Below are 15,000 nucleotides of genomic sequence, written 5' to 3'. Positions count from 1 at the left end.
TTGGGTTGGGGTACTGCATCTTCACGAAACGCATAAATGCCGTGATCTCGAGTAGCTGGGTAAATTAGATTAATTTAATGCTTAATTTATGATTAATATGCGATTTCTTGTAAGGGTGACAGCGGGTGCTTGTACTTTGGCGCTGCACAGGCCTTATTGTTTTGGAATGTGGAGCGGTTGACCTGGAGCTCAGGTGGTTGCTAAGCAGTTGCGTTGCAGTGTGTATGCAAGTATAATGTAATGGACGTTTGTCATTTTCTGACTGATTTAGGGCACATGCATGTCCTCTAGACTTACTGAAATTGTACTGCATATTTGCCTTTTTATCTGTATGTCTATTTGCCTGTATTCGCTAATTGAAACTGTAATATTTGGCTCTCTTTCATCGCAATTCAGCACGTGTGTTTGGTGGTGTCTTTTTGAATTTTGCCAATGTATCGCTTTGCAAATCCTGCCTTATGAAGTCTTGTGTGCACATAGATCGTGTTGTGGCTGATAGCTCTGTAACTGCAGTAAGCTTTGTGTGTTATTTCTTTTTGTTTGGCTTCATGCTGGCGTCTTCATTGTTACATCAGAAGCGATTAAACAGCTTTCTGAGTTTTGTTCTATTTACTTAGATTGTGATTTACTTGATTGTGACGTTCACTTTATGTTACAGGATCAGAAACACTTGGTGAGGAGGGACATTTGAAATGTTTTTGCTGCATACTGTCATTGTTTTCAGCTCAGTATTATGGTGGGTTTTTTCTACTGCACACCTGCGTTTTGGGAATGTGCACTATCCCATAAGCAGTTTTGGCCTTTTGTACAAAATTGTAGTCTTTTCAGTGTAGCTACAGACAGGAAACCGCTTACTGAATAAGCGATTGTGTTTTGTTGTGGTTAAGAATAAAGCAGTCAGTTTAGAGATACAAAGATGTAGTACCTGGGGAAAAAATCTATTGGCTAGAGGAAAAAGGAGATTCTCCTGGAAATGGGTTAAATGGCATATCTGAAGAAATGCCTGTCAACATGCCTGGAACAAGTACAAAAGAGAGACCAAGAGTGGTACAACAGAAGAAAGGTAGTAGATCAGGAAAGTGATGATGACAGTCAGGGCAGATGGTAAATCCGAGCAAACGCACTAGCATGCCTGAAACCAAGTGCACTAGCATGCCTGAAACAAGGAGGCCAAACCAAACTATGGACAGGAACGTAGATAAAATAACCTTAGTGACTTGAAATAATGGTGTAAGAGCTCAGACAGATGTACCCAATCAGAGAGAGCAATCTTCTTTGAAAAATAGGTGGATTTATGAAATGTACGTTTGAAAGGTGAAAAGAGTGGATGTTGACAGCGATGTTAGTTTTGATAACTGTGGTGTTAAGAACACTAGAGACAACCCTCTTTGAAAGAAGCAACAGTGATAGTGATCCCCAAGGAAGGGCAGAAGCTTATAGGTCAATCTGATTGCTATACCAGAATGATGCAATCTTTATGGCTGCTCTGTTGTCCAGGTGGGTCCTGCTACTTTTAGGTTTGATCCATTTGGATCAAAGCTTGTGGGAAATAGAGTTTTGATAGAATTATTAACAGTGTGTCTCTGATTCAAGATGCAGACAAATTCTCCCTTACTAGTAGTCCATCTGGATGATAAGACGGCATTTGATTACATTTAAAGGGATTACGTATTTTACGTCTTCAATCACTGATTAGTTTGCCATTCTATTACAAAACATGTACGTAGGGACCTAGACTAGTGTCAAAGTGAATGCAGGTATGTCTAATCCTTTTCTCTGCGTATAGGGCAGGGTTCTGTTTCACTCCCTGTCTTGTTTGTTTATATATATATATATACATATATATATATATATATATATATATATATATATATATATACACACACACACACACACACACACACACACACACACACACACACACACACACACACACACACACATAGAGGTGTGTGTGCATGCACTACATATACTTACAGAGGGATGAATTGTAGCATATGTTGATCTTTGCTTATCAGAATAAATGTTCTTTATATGCTCATAATGTTCAAACTATACATTTAAAACATGCTCTAACAACTGATGACGTATTATACAAGGGATATGATTTAGTTATTATACAGTGAAATTTATTGCAATGAGGAAGGTGAATTAAAGAACTTTTGCGTGGTCTTAAAATGTGTGCAAGAGGCTGATGGTTTGAAAACAGCTCAAAGGCAAACATAACATGCCAATGGCCAGATGCATTTTCTTTCAATGTGAGTTTGTGCTGTTCCAGTGAATGTAAGTTTCAAAAGCATAGAAGTTGTAATGCCAAGTCTGTTCTCATTGTGAGACTGTATTACTTTGTTTAGCAAATGTCTGTTACTGTTTGTGCTACAAAATTTGAAGTAAAAGTTTTTAATTAAATACAAGTATCTGTAATCATTGTAGAGGTAAAGCAGAAAGTATGCACACTGAGAGTTTTTGTTTATGGCAGTGGGGAGAAATGGAGAACTAGCCAAGTAATCAGACTATGGAATGGCTTGGTGTGGGGGGATTAGATTTATGCCCTCCTTTTTTTGGCATTGAGTTATGTGATGACAGCAAAGAAATGATTTGAAGGCCATACTCTGTTATAGTAGGACATTACTAGCCCTGGTTTGCATTACTTCTGTAGTCAGCAGATGTTAGATATGGCCCAACACATTGAAAATACATTTTACCAGGTCTGACATAGTCTCCATACAGTAGTGGCAGAGTTAAATAAGGAGGAAAGGAGAGAAGGGGTGGTATAACATAGCATGGGGATGGGGGAGCTATCAGCAAACTAAAAATATAAATTCTATGCAATTCCTGGAATATATATCAAGTGTTCTTGTTGCTCTGAGCAGTCGGTATGATAAAGAGTAAAGTGACAATTACTTCAGCCTGTCTGCATAAGACAGATCTTGAAGACCCTGAATTTTATCTGTAAGGAACATTTTGTGGTCTCTCCAATTGCTGCAGGTGTTTGGACTTGTCTTGTCCTTACTGATGATAATGACTCTGTGTTGCACAGCAGCTGGACAAGGTAATATAATGAATGCTTATGCAACAGGTTCTGTGGAGCAATTAGCACCTGTCTCTGAGCATGCATAACTTTGCATGCATAACTTTACAGTAATGAAATGCAGGTCATTAGCACATTACCAATAACTGCAGCTACAAAATATCACTGACTCATTACCACTTTTCAGGCAAACCTGTCAGCAGCTGTCAGAGTTATTCACATAAGTACAAGTCATTAGCACATTGGTGAATGGACAAGTCAGATTTGCCTCTTTATCCACTTGGAGTCATTGCAAGCCACTCCCCACCACCACCACTTTCTTTCTGTCATTTGTACAATGTCAAGAAATGTAACAAATGTGAGTGTGTGTGGAAGAATATATTTTACATTGTTGTGTTTTTTCTGTGGTTGGAGTCATTGCAAACAACACCGTTCATTCTTCATTAACTGCCTATCCTTCTAAACCCCTGATTTTTTTCTTCCTGTGTGTGTATAATATATATAATTTGTGGATGTGTATATGGCTATATATGTATGTACATAATGTACTTACACATATATACATTGTTCACACGCATATATATATATATATATATATATATATATATATATATATATATATATATATATATATTTATATATATAATTTTGGTGATTGTGCGTATCTCAACATTTTCCTGAGGGGGGTCATTTGGGTGAATGTTTCATTTATAGACATGTGTATAACATGTACTAATGAAGATGTTGGCAGTGGAAATTATTCATTTGTGTACCAGGGAAGTGCTTCTGCATACATGGTCAGACTGCTGATACGGTGCAACAAGTATAGGTTATCTATAGCACAGGTTTCAGTGATGGTTATTATAAGTTTTTGTTTATGTATCCAGCTTTCGAGAATAATTATTATCTGCTAACAATATGCACATACTCCACACTAACATGTATTACTTATTTGGTTATATGGTTATGGAAATTATGATTGTTTTCATATTTTGGTAAATAATTTTGCAAGGGACCATGTCAGTGTGCCAAGTAATACTTCATTTTGAAGACAGTATTGATAGTTCCAACATGGTAAAAAAATTGTACCTGTATGTTGTAGACATGTGCAGATATCAAAGTTTGTTTCGGACTTAGGTTATGGAAATTATGATTTTTTTATATTTTGGTAAATATCTTTTGCAAAGGAGCATCTGAATGTGCCAAGTAATACCTCATTTTGAAGACTGTATTGCTTGTTCAAACATGGTAAAAGAATTGTGCCTGTATGTTGGACAAGTGCAGATATCAAAGTTTGTTTCAGACTTAGGTTATGGAAATTATGATTTTTTTTTATATTCTGGTAAATATCTTTTGCAAAGGAGCATCTGAATGTGCCAAGTAACCTCTCATTTTGAAGACAGTATTGCTGGTTCCAACATGGTAAAAGAAATGTGCCTGTATGTTATAGACATGTGCAGATATCAAAGTTTGTTTGGGACTTAGGTTATGGAAATTATGATTTTTTTTTTCATATTTTGGTAAATAACTTTGCAAGGGAGCATCGGAATGTGCCAAGTAATATCTCATTTTGAAGACAGTATTGCTGGTTCTATCATGGTAAAAGAATTGTGCCTGTATGTTTGACACATGTGCAGATATCAACGTTTGTTTCGGACTTAGGTTATGGAAATTATTATTTTATTTCATATTTTGGTAAATAACTTTGCAAGGGAGCCTCTGAATGTTCCAAGTAATATATCATTTTGAAGACAGTATTGCTGGTTCCGACATGGTAAAAGAATTGTGCCTGTATGTTGGACACATATGCAGAAATCAAAGTTTGTTTGGAAGTAGGATATGGAAATTATGATTTTTTTTTCATATTTTGGTAAATAACTTTGCAAGGGATCATGTCAGTGTGCCAAGTAATACGTCATTTTGAAGACAGTGTTACTCCTTATAACATGGTAAAAGAACTGTGTCTGTGCACTCTACACATGTAGAGATATCACAGTTTGTTTAGTCTTGCACGATTATGAAAATTATACATTTACAATACTTTTCATTATTATGCCCATATCTTTGCAAGGGAGCATGGTGATCACACAAATGATGCATCACTTTGAAGCTGACATTCAGATGCACAACTTCTACACTGATATGTAGGCTCTGTCTGTTACAGGTGATGAGATATTATGCTTAGTTTATTTATCAGTTATGAAAAATAATATATTAATCATATTTCTGTGATTATCTCAAGAATGGAACATCGCACAGTAATGGTTAAGGTATCATTTTAAAGCTGACATTCATACTAACAAATTACATTCAAATTGTATGGGTCTGCATGGTACATTGACCAAGATATTATGCTTTGTTTTTCCAAAAAGGTAAAAAATATGCACAATATCAGCATTCCTTGCCAAATATTTAATAATGACTTTGATATACACTATCAACATTTACACTGCTGGAAAGGTCAGTGTCTGCTGAACAACTTTTGTGTTTACATTTTTAGTCTAGCTCTTATAGTTAGAGTTATGAACATTTGTTTTCTGTATGGTATTACAAATGGATTTTCTGAAAATGAGCTCAGGCTGCACTGTTGTTTGTATGGTGGAATTACGCAGGCAGCTTTTCCTGAGCTGCTCCGGAGTGAATGAAGGACTGTTTCTCATGTGCCTTTTTTGTCAAGGATCCTGCTCCTCCATGGGATCTCAGATTTGTCCTGGAACCTTTAGCAAGACCTCCCTTTGAATCGGCCTGTTCAATGGATTTGGTATTTCTGTCTTGAAAAACCCTATTTTTGGTTGCCTTTGCCATTGCCATGCCAGAAGAATATCTGAACTCCACTCCTTATCTATACTATCTTTTTTGATTTTCCATAAGTACGGTTACCTTGAGAACTAACCCTTCATTAATACCAAAAATGATCACTGAATCTAACCTGAACCAACAATTCCATCTTGCAGTTGTCTTTCCTAATCACTTGAACAAAGGAGAATATCTGATGCATACACAGGATATTCACAGTCAGACTTGGTTCTTTCTTAACAGAACTAAGGCAGTTAAGAAAGATTTCTAATTATCCCTTTCCCATAGTCCATAACAAAATGAAGGAAAAGATATATTTGTAATCCATCATTGTCCAAGGTAGTTGTTAGATTGCATTACCTTTGTTTGCTCACACAACAACAGAACCCTTCCTTTTAAGGCAAAAGCTCATTCCGATGGATCTGTGGCGACATCCACCTCTTTCTTTAGAAATTCCTTGGTGGAAGAGATTTGTTCCTTGGTACTATGGTCTACATTGCATACCTTTGTTAAAAATAAAGTAGATGTTGTATCCAGGTCTAGGGCTTCATTTGGAACCTCTGATCTGAAAGGTATCCTGTCATGATTATCCTTTCCATTTGTTTCTGTCTGATGCATGGGTGGCACCTATGTCCCTCATGGACAAGGGCAATCAGTGCTAATCACCAATTTGCTCTGCAAACAACGACCTAACCATGGTCAACTAGGGAACCAGGTTATTACATGGCTAGGCTTGTTAAGGCCCTATGGCCATTAGCCTGCTAACCACCTGTGAACCTATATAACTTTCCTCCTTCCCGTCTCCTTTCTCTTTTCCAAGTTGTCTTCATGTCTTTAAGCCTAACAGGTGGCAGACTGTAAATCCTGGTATATGCAGCAACAGGTGCAGTAGGGAGATGTACATACTGGGATTTCTTTATATACTGGGAGAACTTGATCTGAGGTTATAAGGGGTCAGGGCATTATACAAGGGAAAGAATTAAAGGAGCTCTACGAGCAGAGCACTATCAAGTGGCTGTATCAGATCCGACAAACTGATCATTCCCAACAGTTGCATCAGACATATAATGGGATGAAAAGGAATCGGTGTCATTATAAATAATTTCATTTTCGTTTGTCAAGAAAGTCATGGTTCTGACACCTAGTCAGAAGGTGCTACATGTAGTACATGATTTGCTTTGGTCATGTCAAGAATGTCAGGATTCAACATTAGTGCCAGTGAACTGGTAGCATTTATGAGAACATAAAATGAAGTATTTAGGTGTCTGCATTAAAATGGATTCTGTTATGACAGTAAAGGATATGTAGGAAGAGGCAAAACAGAAGATATTTCAAAAATTAAGAAGCTGGACCCTTATGGGTGTGGTAGTTCAGCATAAACAATGTTAACACTTCAGCATCTCACTACAGTTCAAAATTTTGTAGTATGTTATGTCACAGGTTATTTCTTGAAAAGTTCTTTACCACACAGACTGAAAGGGTAGTGTCATTTTTATCCATAAGCCAGTGGAAATGGGCATTTTAGCAGCTTTCAACCACTTAATATTACAGAGTAAGCAAAGATTTGCCTCTGCTGAGTTTGAGAGTTGAGCACTATTATGTCCTTGAAAATGTCGGCATAAAAGTGTACATAACTGAGCATGTTGTGGTTCCCAGTTCCAGCTTGCCTTGTGTTGCTGCTGTGTGTTCCTTTGTGCACAGTAGCACAGATTTCAGGAAGGTCATAGCCTTTTGAGTCTTGTAGTACTCATACATTTTAAGTCTTTTTAAACTGCACATTTAAGTAACTTTAATCAGGAAGATAAAGTAGACAAAGTAGTCTGATCTAGACAGGAATGTAATTAATAGTGCATATGGTGAGGTTGGTCTGAGAAATGTGCATAATATTCGGTGGTTACTGTTATGCTTTAAGAAACCCTTGGCACTCGACTCAAATGCTGAGAGTTGCAGTCCTTTTTTGTTTGCCATGCTACATGCATATGTTTTTAATGCTTTTTATATTAATAAATGGACAAACATGGCTTTTTATCAATTATCCAGTATTCATACAATAACTTATTACTATTCAAACCAGTGTGCCTGTTGTAAATCGAGCATATACTAGTCAAAAAGTCTGGCTGCTGAAATACCATTGAGGATCCAGACTTTTTTGTTGGAAGATACTGGAGGACACACCAAAATGAGAGAGAAATCAGTTGTGTTTTGCAAAACTAAAACAGAAATGTACCCTGTAAATGTTGGTCTTTAACAGTTTAACAACAACAACAAAAAAAACTAAACAAACCGCTCCAGAGATTCTGTTTTCTCTGTTTCATCTCCTGCACTGATGTACTGTGCAAATGTGGGAATGCAAGTCCCCGTACACCTGTGCAGTACATCAGAATAACGAAGACCGTGCGGAACAAGACAGCAGTCCCCTTATACAATCATATTATTCAAGAACGGTAAGTAATTTTTTAAATGTTATTGTATAAAAGCAATAATCCACCTGTTTGAGTATATCAGGATTTACCCACATTTGGCTTAGGTTAATCACTCAGGTTTCTCTGTCATGATAAACTGCACCACCATGGGTAAATCCTGTTATACCCATGTACATCCATGGATTATTGCTTTATTAAAGGACACAATAGATTTTGTGTACAGCTGAAATATAGTGTGTGTGTGTTTCTTCATGGCACCCCCTTTTTTTATTTGTTTAGACTTTGTACATATTTTGTAGTTTGGCTTCTGCACTCACATAACTGGAGTGATTGATACGTTAATATATTTATATTACTCTGTGCAGCTTAATTATACATTTGAAAATGCTCTGGTGAGTGGTTTAAATACAGTGCTTCTTTTTGCAGTAATTAACAAAGATTTGCCAGAATTGTAAGCCAAAAAACAAATATTAATCTGCATCTGCTCCATCCTTAAGGAAGTAACTCAGGACTTAGTGAGCTAGGGTTTTATTTTACTAAACCCAGAATTTGGTGAGTTGGGGTTTCATTTTATTAAATATTGTGAAGTGACTGTTTTTTTTTTTAATTGAACATCTCAATTTGTTGTAACTAAATGCTGTATGTTAAAATTTTAGTATGTTTGTCCTTTTTTTTCCTTTCTTTAGTGGACTAATTATATCCATGGATGGCAGGATCGTTGGGTTGTTTTGAAAAGTAACACACTGAGCTATTACAAATCAGAAGATGAAACAGAGTATGGATGTAGAGGGTCTATATGTCTCAGTAAAGCAGTCATCACGGTAAGCTCAGTTTGAGATTTGTGCTTTAATAGTGATTTAACATGACCTATTGAAAATGTTAACTTGTACTGCAAGTATTGATTCATTTTTATTCGAAATTTTGTTTTGCCAAAGCAGTGGACAATACAGTTGCGTTCCTATACTGTTATTTTGCTAGCATAATGATACACACAGCTATGTACAGTTTTTATTTTTATTGATGAATTAGGATTGGGTTGAATGTTACAGACTCCTCCTCATTATCTAGATTGCTGTGTGTTACAGGAAAGCAGCTGCTGCTGTGTACATTGGTTTGATTTGCTCAAGTGTGAAATGCATCAGAGTTCCAAAATTAATTAATTGCATATGGAGAGAGCATTGTTCTCTGTAAATTGTGGCATCCTTGGAGTGGATTATTTTTATTATTTTGGGTTCTTTTAAAAGGACTTCTCCAGGCTGCATACAGCAATTGGAATACCTGCCTAATGAAGCTTAAGGCCTGCAAACCTTGGAGGCTTTTAAAAACACACTCATAAGAGCCTAATGCACTTGCTTTTGTGATAGTTAGTAAACATGTTTGACTTTTTTTCAATTTGTGTTTAGCTTGAAATGTGGTGTGATTAGTTGTATGCCTTTGTCTAGGTTTCACTCCTATCCCCAAAGTACATTAATGTTCAACTTCATATACTTTATATATTTATTTGGTGCTTATGTTTTTGCTCTTTGAGCCCAGTTCAAACCTGAAAAAGGTAAATTTACCTGGTAAACAAACAGTAGTGTATGCATACATGGATGCAATGCATGAATAACCCCACCTCCTACTGAAAAGCTCTTTTAATTTGAGTGTATTCACAGCCACATCATAGGATTGTCAGCCATACCTCTAGTTGTAAACAACAAAGTTTACAAGATATGTGATCTGAAGCTCAGGCTCCTCCCTCGCTACCTGCAATGCTCTATTCCATCCGCAACTCCTCAGATTTCAGAACAAGATTGTGACTCAATCGTGAAAGTGAGACTGTCATTTTTGTCTATTTTTCAAAGTTGCACTTCTTAAAATGTATGTATTGTTAGTTTTGTCTTCTTGCCCCTTTATTGTGTCTAGCAGTTCGCTGGCATTAGGAGTTTTTCTATTTTCTTAACTTTTCTCCTTTGGGCCTTAGTTTTTTTTTAAGGGTGTTTTCTCTGGATTTAGAGTTTTGTGTGTAGTTATTGAGAAACCATTACTGTCTCCTAATAGTACCAAGTTATCAAAGTCAACACCAACGCTATCTTTTTGTAGGTTTGCGTTAGTGTGCAGCTTACTGTTTTTTGTGTACAGTTATATACATTGTGGTCATGTCTGACAAGCCCAGTTTTAAGAAGTACACTTCTTGTGGGCATAAGATTCTCAATTCTGACGCCCGCAAGCAAGTGCGTTTATTTCCTGGGGCCAGAGCATCTCAACTCTGCGCATGAGATTTGTACTGCTTTCAACCCCAGGGCTCTTTCTAGTTGGTGAAATACATTTAATAATTAAGGGTTTACTTCCAGCTTCTGCTTCTGTTGGGGCTCAAACCCCCTCCAACTCTCATCACAACTCCAAAATGTGAACCTTCGAAAAGTCAATGAGGGCTTCATCGGAGCCTCCTCAAAAACATAGAAATGTTTCAGATCTGACGTCCTCCGATCCAGAGTTAGTACTGCCTTACTTGGATCCACAGGTGTCTTTGGATCTCACAAGCATTATAACCTTCGCAAATTCCCCTGCACCATTCACCTCCTATTCTGATGCACCATTCACCTCCTATTCTGATCCCAGACCCGTGTATCCAACAATTAGCTGAATGCCTGAATCTGCTTTGAAGACTGCTTTATCCAGGTCCTCTAGGAGCTTGACTGATGCAGATGTGGACAGAATGATGCGGAAATTTCTCAGGACTCTGATCCAGATGGGCTCCTGCCAGCTGCGTCCCTACCGGATCCATTAGTGCACCTGACCAACTAATCCTGTCTCCTTCTCCAATCAGACTTTCGGTCTTGGATTCTCAGAATCAAAGATCCCCAAGGGTTGACTTTTGATCCAGGGAAGCTCCCTTTATTGACTCTGGGGGTTTCCCTGACCGGCTCTTCTCTGATGCAGTCTGATCAGGGCAGGTGTCCTGTTTTGTGAGGTTGGCGCCACATCTGAGGGTTTGAGTTTGGCTCCTACTTTGAATGTATCCCTCCCCCTTGGTGCCTCCGCTCTTGACAGCTTCAGTCCAATTCTCTCTGGGAGGCTTGGATCTGGGGCTGGACCCCTACCTCTCGGCTTCAGCTCAGAGGAGGGGAAAACAGGCATCCTTGAGTCCATAAGCCTTCCAGTTAGTAGACGGGGCCTTCTGTCTGCATAGAGAGCCATCCTCTCATGTCTTGGGTCCTACCCCTCGCCCGTCATTTCTGCTCCTCAGGGTCAACCAGCTCTGGGAAGCCTCCACACTCACTCCCCCGTGGGATTCCCCCCTTCTTCTGACACCTCTCCCGAACACCTCATGGAAGAAGTACCGTGGAAAACTTGCAAGCGGAGGCATAGGCTCCCCTATGGAGTCTCTCACAGAAGACACCGACTTCGATGGGGGAGAAGGTTCCCCTCAATCACTACTTAACAACATCTCCTTTGGAGACATCCTGGAAATTCTTAAACAGAATGGTGTTTGGTCTTCCCAAGCTTCTCTTTCTTAGGAGTCTGTATTCCTGGAGGCTTTTGGAGCTGGCCCATTTACGTCTTGGCTGACCCACCCCGGCAGACGAGCTTACTGATTTAGTTTCCTACCAGGCTTGGAAGGAACTGGATATTGTCAAGCCCATCCCCAAATGCCCGGATAAGTGTTTATTCCTTCCATCAGACAGTCCTCATTGAAGTAAGGGTGTCCCCGTTGATGCCATAGTTGTGGCAGCAGCCACTAAGAAGGGGCTAGCCGAGCAGAGCTCTTCTGTCTATCCACTGAACAGGGAGTCCAGAGCAATAGACTGACTTGGAAATCTCATTTACTTCTTGGCCACCTTCGAACTGAGGTTGTTAAATTACCTGGCATGTTTTACCTGCTTAGAGAGATTTGATCAAGGCGCTTTCAGACTGCCTCACCAAGCCCACGTCTGCAGAGGATCTCCGGAAGGTTTCTCCTCAGTTGATTACTTTTTCGTCTGCTGCCACGTCATAGATGAAGCTGATCTGCCACACAGCAGAAGGTTCCTCACAAGCAGCTGATTCAGGCATTGCATTAGGAGACGTGCCTGGATGTGGCTATGCGACTTTGTGGAACCCGTCAAGATGTCTTTTGTTAATGCCCCCTTTTATGGCTCCTTATTGTTTGGGCCATCATTAAAGGAAACGTTTACCTGCAGTGAGCAGGAAGGAAAGATGCTGTCTGCTTTTGGAATCAAAGTTTTCTACCCCTCAACACTTTTTCAGGGAACCAACAAAGTGGTAAGAAAATGTGGTTCCGATAATCTTGGAGACCTTTTCAGGACTCATTCAGGTACACTTCCTTGGAGGTAGTGTTTTCCTGCACCTGGATGCCTGGACAAATCCTACAAACAATATATGGGTGCTAAGTATAATATCCAGAGGTTACTACATTCTCTCTTCCCTTCCATCGCAAGGAAGAAAACTCCCCGATGATCCACCCAGCCTGAGGAAGTACACAGCTCAAGAGGTTCAAAAGCTGCTACAAAGAGTCATCCAGGAGCTCCCACCCAAACAAATAGGATTTGGAACTTACTCCCGCTTCTTTTTAGTGCCAAAGAAAACAGGGAGGCTTGAGACCATTTCTAGATCTAAGCAATCTGAATCAGTATGTAAGGAAGTCAAAGTTCTGAATGGTTACGGTTTAGTCCATCCTGGCTCTTTTGTACCAGGACGATTGTAATGTGCTCTATAGATTTCTAGGATGTGTGCTATCATATCACAGTAACACCAATAGTAAAAGAAAGTGAAAAACTGAAAATAATCCAAAGAATCCACACAAAAGAATGCTGAGAACAAGACTTTATAAGACGCAAAGCTTTCGGGTATAACCCTTTTTCAATACTGAATACAAACATATAATAAGCAACTGCTTTTATAAAAGCCAAACAATCACATGACTGCAGCCAAAATCACATGACAAGTTTAAAAAAACTTCAATGAAATAAGTTTATAAAAAAAATATGTAATAAATATATATAAATATAAAAGCATACATACAGAGGATATAAGGCATAACAATAAAACAATTCATTACATAATAAAACAAAATATGGTAACAATGCTTTATTTAAGCATATTGAATCTAATGGGAATATGCATACATTTAGATTTAGGGTCATAGATTTAGTTGTTCCCTCGAATAGGTGTGGTGATACTAATAACCATCTTGAGACTAAAGAATATCAATGGATAGTGTGCCTGGGAGCTGATAGCCCCCCTGGTATTAATAGTACTGTCAGTATCAAACCTATTCTTGTTAGATTACAACGCAATCTGAAATGAGTACCATATTTTGTTTTATTATGTAATGAATTGTTTTATTGTTATGCCTTATATCCTCTATGTATGCTTTTATATTTATATATATATTTATTATATATTTTTTTATAAACTTCTTATTTCATTGAAGTTTTTTTAAATTTGTCATGTGATTTTGGCTTCAGTCATGTGATTTTTTGGCTTGTATAAAAGCAGTTGCTTATTATATGTTTGTATTCAGTATTGAAAAAGGGTTATACCCGAAAGCTTTGCGTCTTATAAAGTCTTGTTCTCAGCATTCTTTTGTGTGGATTCTTTCTATCATATCACAGTAGACAGGCACTCCAGGGGACGTCTGTGCTTTTGGCTGGGGGCCAATCTCTGTCAGTTCAGAGCACTACCCTTTGGACTCACCACAGCCCCTCAGGTGTAGACCAGATGCATGGCAGTGGCAGTCGTGGCAGCTCACCTGAGACTCAGAGGATTCCAAGTGTTTCCGTATCTCAACTTTTACAAGCCAGGGGTTACTTGTTTCTAAGCTTGCCAAATCAAAGCTGACTCCTGTACAGACTCCAGAATTTGTAGGAACTCAACTGGTTACTTAGACTCAAGTGTCTTCACTGCCTTTTCATTGCATCACATCTTTGAGAAATCTGGTGTAGGACTTGCTGTCTCATCCCCCCCCCCCCACGAAGCTAGTGTTGTGTCAATGTTGCCTGCCATTATTCTAGCTCCTCTAGTAAGATTTTTCATGTGAGTCCTCTAGTGGACATTGGCAGTACAATGGTCTGTTCTTTACCAGCATCTGTCTGTTCCCATTAAACTCGCTGCAATTTCCAAACATCATATTCGCTGGTGGATCCAATCAGATGACCTATTTTTGGGCAGCCCATTCTCGCTTCCTCCCCTAATGGCCACAGTCACCATGGACACTTCCCGGTGGGGGTGGGTTATTTCAAGGAGACCAAGTTGCGTTTCAGTGTCAGGACTGCTGTTATCTCTTGAATGTTGCAAGGCTTTTAGGATGTTCTCCCCTTTGGGACTATTGCAGTACACACTGACAACATGTCAGTAATCTGGTATACTAGTTGAAGAGGAGGAAACCCATTCCTACACTTTATGCAGGGAGAACATGAGGGTTTGGGAATCGGCGATCTCTTCAGACCACTTTCTAATTGCAGTGCACATACTGGGGAAAACCAAAACACTGGCAGACAGACTTAGCAGGTCCATTCTGATTCCTCATGAGTGCTCCCTCAATCAAACCATAGCAAGCATTATTTTCAGTGTTGGGGCCAGCCCTGGTGCAACCTGTTTGCATCTGCCCTCAACAACAAGTGCAGCAAGTACTTCACTCTGATCCCTCCTCTGGGGTTGTCACAGAGGGATGCTCTGATACACAATTAGCCCCAAGTCTACTGTACGCCTTCCCCCTCTTCCACTGATCCTGAAGTTCCTAAAGAAACGACAGAGGGATGCCCCCTG

At 39.0% G+C, this 15,000-nt stretch overlaps 1 protein-coding gene across 2 annotated transcripts in view; it reads left to right on the top strand.

The window, feature by feature from the left end:
• CERT1 (ceramide transporter 1) overlaps nucleotides 1-15,000 on the top strand; it is a 2,527,843-nt gene that overhangs the window by 301,794 nt on the left and 2,211,049 nt on the right. For both annotated transcript variants that reach the window (XM_044063956.1, XM_044063957.1), the window contains exon 2: nucleotides 8,937-9,071. In XM_044063956.1, coding sequence (XP_043919891.1) covers nucleotides 8,937-9,071 — 135 coding nt within the window. The remainder of the gene's footprint in view (nucleotides 1-8,936; nucleotides 9,072-15,000) is intronic.

Source organism: Protopterus annectens, chromosome 2.part2 (genome assembly GCF_019279795.1).
Source record: "Protopterus annectens isolate FY-2018-M chromosome 2.part2, PAN1.0, whole genome shotgun sequence".
NCBI classification, from domain to species: domain Eukaryota; kingdom Metazoa; phylum Chordata; order Ceratodontiformes; family Protopteridae; genus Protopterus; species Protopterus annectens.
Note: the sequence above shows the minus strand (reverse complement) of the source record. Positions and strands in the feature narration are given on the sequence as shown.